Genomic DNA, 5,250 nt, shown 5'->3' with positions numbered 1-5,250 from the left:
CTATATGTATTTTGCATGAATGAAATTGTACCCCGTGTTATGTATAAATTTAAATAATTTAAATAAAATGATTGTTGTGTATGAATTGTAATGTTTAACTGTAAGAAGCAATAATATTTTCCTCTAGACCCTATGCATGTTTAGAGATATTATGTGTATCAAAAGAAACAACAATAATGCAACGATACACAAGTCGCTAAATCTAACATATATCATTGATCCATCACTACAATTGCAAACATTTAAAGTCAAATCTAACATAATTTTAAAAATTTAAAGTTCAATTTAACACAACGTTATTTCATCACTACAATTTAAAGTCAAAATACAAGTCAAGTATCATGATTGTTATCTTCATTATGCTGCTGCTGTTGTAGTAACTGTTGGAAATTCTCACTTTGAGATCGTTGATAAGTCATCGAAGGAGAAGAATAACGCAACTGCGAAGTATACGGTGGGACTGGTTGCTATAATACATAAAAATAAACATCATATTACATTACGGAAATATTAAAATATATGTATTCATTAACGACTTGTAAACAACAACTTACTGTGTGCCAATTATAAGAAAATGGTTGATAAATGTTGCTTCCACCGAATTGGGATTGGTACATAGGTACCTAATCAAATAATAAAATATATGTAAAATTCATATAAAAATCTTAAAACTAAAATTTAAATAATTTAATTCTTACATTATAATAGCCCATAGTGCCGCATTGGTTGAGATTTCTGTAAATAGTACTTCCTTCTTGTAGCGTCTACATATGCATAATCTTATACTTAATTACATATCCTCGAAATAAAAGAAAATTTTAAAAGAAAAAATTCACAAAATTTACCGTGGTTATATTGCTCCATTGTGTGGAGATTTCATTAGGCACATGATAAGATGATGGGACATTTTCTTGTAAATCCTACAAGATTATTAAAGATAATTTAACTAAGACCAAATTAATTGGAAAATAGATATTTGTTTTTAATCATACCTTATTTTTTGTGCGGACTTGTTCTTTTGAACGGATTTCTTATGAATCGAAGATTCTTTCCTTAGGCAAGGTGGACAGCCTTTACGACGTGTTACTACTGGATCATTCAGTGCAAGTTGAACATTGTTGCTGCTACAACTTACTTCGCCAATAACAGTTCTTTCCACACTCTTACTATTAATTTGTTTGTTGCTGCTACAACTTGCTCCACCAATATTAGTTTTTCCCACACTTTCACAGTGAATTTGCTTGGGCAGATCCTTCATTGCTTTCTCAATCCAATCCAACACCGTTTTATAGCTATTTTCATCATCAGAGGCTATGTCTGCAACCTCACTGAAAGCGTTACACATTTTTTCATATCTTTCTTGCTGGATGGTCAAATTCTGCACACTATAACAAACTTTCAGCTTATTATAAGATCTCCTCACATCTTTCCTCCACCTTGATAAACTGTATCTTTCTGGAAGTAATTCATCTGAGTTACGTATCAGCACTGCAAGGGCATGCCTGCAAAAAATCCCCATAAACTAGAATTTTGAACATATACAATTAACTTCACACTCAGCTTCTTCAAAAACAACCTCAAAGAAGCCTCTCCGACCTTGCCCAAATGATTCAATTATTTGATATATTGATCCCACAGAATCCGAGATATCACAATACATCAGAGCAGTCAATTCTTCTTGAAATTCTTTAAACTTGGAAATGGTGTACACCTCTTCAACTTGCCTCTCCATCTCATATCTTGATACACATGGTGTCCTTTTACTGAAACACTTGGCATCTGCTAGCCATTCTAATTCAGCTTTCCTCCTCAATGCATTTTCATATTGCTTTACAAACTGTTTCAGATTTGTTTTTGAGTTAACAAACCCATCAAAAAATGCATTCATACTCTCACTTCCCTGAGTTGTTAACATTCCTGCCCAAAAATAGCCTTTTAAATAGCATGAGACCCAACGATGCCTCTCCTCGTACAAACCATTTAACCAATCATTATCCCATAAATCATATTATATAATCATGCAATGCCAAGCTTCCTCAAATGCATCAGAACTCAGTGAATCATAAACAGCAGAAAGCAGGGAAGATATAATACCTTCACGTTCTTTAAAAGCCCCTAACTTCTCAGGCACCTTCTTCATTATGTGCCATAAACACCATCGATGCCTAGTAGTACGAAAAACGTTTTCAATTGCCTTTTGCATTGCCCTGTCTTGATCTGTAATGATACCAAGGGGAGGAGAATCAGACATGCATGATAGCCACGTCTCAAATAACCACGTAAATGTCTCCGTATCCTCGCGTGAAATCAATCCGCATCCCAACAAAATAGATTGTCCATGGTGATTAACTCCGACAAAGGGCGCGAATGACATGTCATACTTGTTGGTCAGATATGTAGTGTCAAATGTGATGACATCTCCAAAATATTTATAAGCTGCCCTACTCCTCGAATCTGCCCAAAACACATTCTGTAATCGATCCTCTTCATCCAAATCAATGCTAAAAAAAAATCCATTACATTCTGCTTGCTTTTTCTGGAAGTACTTTACAAGCGCCATAACATCTCCTTCCTCAAGCTGTAATCGCCTTGTTTTGTCAACAAAATTTCTATAATCTTTTTCTAAGAACGACACATTTTCATACCCACCAGCTCTAACAACAATAGAATTGAAATTTTGGGCAATTCTAATTCCTGCACAATCATTCATTTCAATTCGCTTTTTAGCGTTAGCACTAATTCTGCGATTGCATGGGAAATACCTAGCTTTGTCTGGACTCAATCTATGGTTGTGTTGAAGATTTAAAGTTCGAAGAACCCATTTTCCATCTTCATTTAGACAACCTCCAATTTTTGCATCACAACCATTTTTCACATTCGGTTTCGGCTTCAATGCATTAGCAGATTTACTTTCTGACTTGCTGCTATGCCCACATGCAAATGTCGCATATTTTACAATTCCATCGGTCCCCTTCTTAGTACTTCAAACCTTCACAGGAAACCCCTCTTATTTACCATAAGCTTTATAAAATGCAAACATTTCTTCATGATTATCAAATAACATTCCAAGTGCTGGCTCACATTTGTTCGGTTCCACAATTTCATCTACATCGTTAGCTCTTGTTCCTTGCAACTCTTCAAATGCATGCTCATTTTCCAAATACTCCATTTCTACAAAATAATTAACATTTGTATTAAGAAACTTATATAACATTTTTGTCCAGTAACGAAAATTCCTAACAATTTAAATATATAAAACACATCCACAAATTTTTATAATTTATTCCATTATCTCCGGCAATTTAAATTAAAAAATCCTAACAATTTAAATATATAAAACACATCAACAAATTTTTATAATTTATTCCATTATTTTCAGCAATTTAAATTAAAAAAATCCAAACATACATAAAACACATTTAGAAATTGTTATAATTTATTCCATTATTTCCAGCCATTTAAATTAAGAAAAATCCTAACATATATAAAACACATTCTGAAATTGTTATAATTTATTTCGTTATTTCCAGCCATTTAAATTTAAAAAATGCTAACATATATAAAACACATTCAGAAATTGTTATAATTTATTCCATTATTTCCAGCCATTTAAATTAAAAAAAAATCATAACAATTTAAATATATAAAAAGTAAAAATCTACGAATTTTTACAATTTAAATTAAATATTCTAACCATTTAAATATATAGAACACAACAAAAATTTTATTTGAATGTAATGAGAGTCACCAACTTACCAATTAATCAGTATCAATTTTATCAAGGCCTCTGTTTGCAGATCCAGATCTAACTACTTCCTTATGATAAGCGAGATGCAGAGAGAAAACTGGTTTTTCTTGTTAAATGCAGATGGCTCACGTTGAGTAAATGAGAGGTGAGAGATGGAGAGAGAGGGGACAATAAGAAAAATTAATTGTAAAAAAATCATCTCTTTTCGTTACTTTTGTGGCTTTCTTTTGATTATTTTATTTTTTAAATGAAAAAAGTAATAGACAAAAGATGGTGAATGGAGTTGAAAGCAACAGACAAAGAGACCCACATTTCTACCGTCCCTTTGTCGTCACAGAGTTCAAATAGCATAACTCAAAAACTTTTGATCTACATGGCATTATTTGGTTTGTTAGAAATGAATTGGTGAAGATTTTTTGGACTTCGACTTCTCTAATCGCTATTCGCGTTATGTTTCTTATAATTGTACATTAGGATTGAATTGCTTCATAAGCTACATATTTGTTCGTTCAATCAACAGACAATTAACCAGTTATAAATTGTACATTTGAATTTAATCAGTATATTGGTGAATCATCGCATAAGTAAGTAAAAAATTAAACCGCTGGACCCAAATACGTGGCAGCATTTGGTCAATTTGTGAATGAGAATTGTAGTTATTCCTTTACCACGACAGAAAACAACTAAAAGAATCATGGCCGTAAGGTTAGTGTTTGGGAGAAATACGTCGACAAGACCAGGCATGGTGAGCAGATATCTGATGGCAGAGTTCTGCGAACCGGTGTGTTCCGTAAAAGCCTGGTGCGCAGGGGAACAGGAGCAGAAATATCCTGCTCATCCACGAGCACGTCATCCGCGAGGCAAATTTCCTGTAAGAGGCATAAGTCCATTCCGGCTAGAGGTCGAGAGGCGAGGAGACCCGGTCGACGGCAGTTGGCAAGACCTGCTCTCCAGCCCGAGAATCTAGGCACGACAGCCACGCTTTCCCCAGAATCGTGGCGTAACACGCAAGATCCCACGTTTGCCCATAACGCAGCATAACGCAGCAGTCGGAGTCCCAAGTCTCAAAGCCTGTCTTATGGCGAGACAGAAGCCAAGCATGCTTGGATCTGCTCGACCACGAGAAGGCGAACAGACTCCAAAGCATTCGAAGAAATTCCCAAGGCATGCAAAGGCTCCACAAAGTCTCAAAGCCTGTCTTATGGCGAGACAGAAGCCAAGCATGCCAGGATCTGCTCGCCACGAGAAGGCGAGCAGAATCCCAATCCTCGAAGAATCCAAGGCATGCAAAGGCTCATCAAGTCTCAAAGCCTGTTTTATGGCGAGACAGAAGCCAAGCATGCCAGGATCTGCTCGGCCACGAGAAGGCTAGCAGAATCCCAAGCTTTGAAGAAATCATCAATGGCATGCAAAGGCTCAACAAAGTCTCAAAGCCTGTCTTATGGCGAGACAGAAGCCAAGCATGCCAGGATCTGCTAACCACGAGAAGGCGAGCAGAATCC

The 5,250-nt window shown here is 35.6% G+C and overlaps 1 protein-coding gene across 1 annotated transcript; it reads right to left on the bottom strand.

Annotated features, from left to right (window-relative positions):
* Positions 1 to 332: 332 nt before the first annotated feature.
* LOC112097946 (protein FAR1-RELATED SEQUENCE 5-like) lies at positions 333 to 3,169 on the bottom strand. The gene is made up of 7 exons (XM_024183539.1): positions 3,039 to 3,169; positions 2,095 to 2,924; positions 1,659 to 1,917; positions 1,136 to 1,502; positions 846 to 920; positions 555 to 623; positions 333 to 467 (listed from the first exon to the last, which is right to left on the bottom strand). The coding sequence occupies exons 1-7, from the start codon at positions 3,167 to 3,169 to the stop codon at positions 333 to 335; spliced, it is 1,866 nt and encodes a 621-aa protein (XP_024039307.1).
* Positions 3,170 to 5,250: the final 2,081 nt, after the last annotated feature.

This window comes from Citrus clementina, unplaced genomic scaffold (assembly GCF_000493195.1).
Source record: "Citrus clementina cultivar Clemenules unplaced genomic scaffold, Citrus_clementina_v1.0 scaffold_5, whole genome shotgun sequence".
Lineage (NCBI taxonomy): Eukaryota > Viridiplantae > Streptophyta > Magnoliopsida > Sapindales > Rutaceae > Citrus > Citrus x clementina.
This window is presented reverse-complemented; position numbering and strand designations above follow the sequence as displayed.

Coding starts and splice junctions, on each gene's coding strand:
- LOC112097946 (XM_024183539.1), bottom strand. CDS start 3,169: ATGGAGTATTTGGAAAATGAGCATGCATTTGAAGAGTTGCAAGGAACA. Junction 2,925..3,038: donor TTTGATAATCATGAAGAAAT/GTTTGCATTTTA, acceptor ATGTGGGCATAG/CAGCAAGTCAGAAAGTAAAT. Junction 1,503..1,658: donor GAAGAATTGACTGCTCTGAT/GTATTGTGATAT, acceptor GATTTTTTGCAG/GCATGCCCTTGCAGTGCTGA.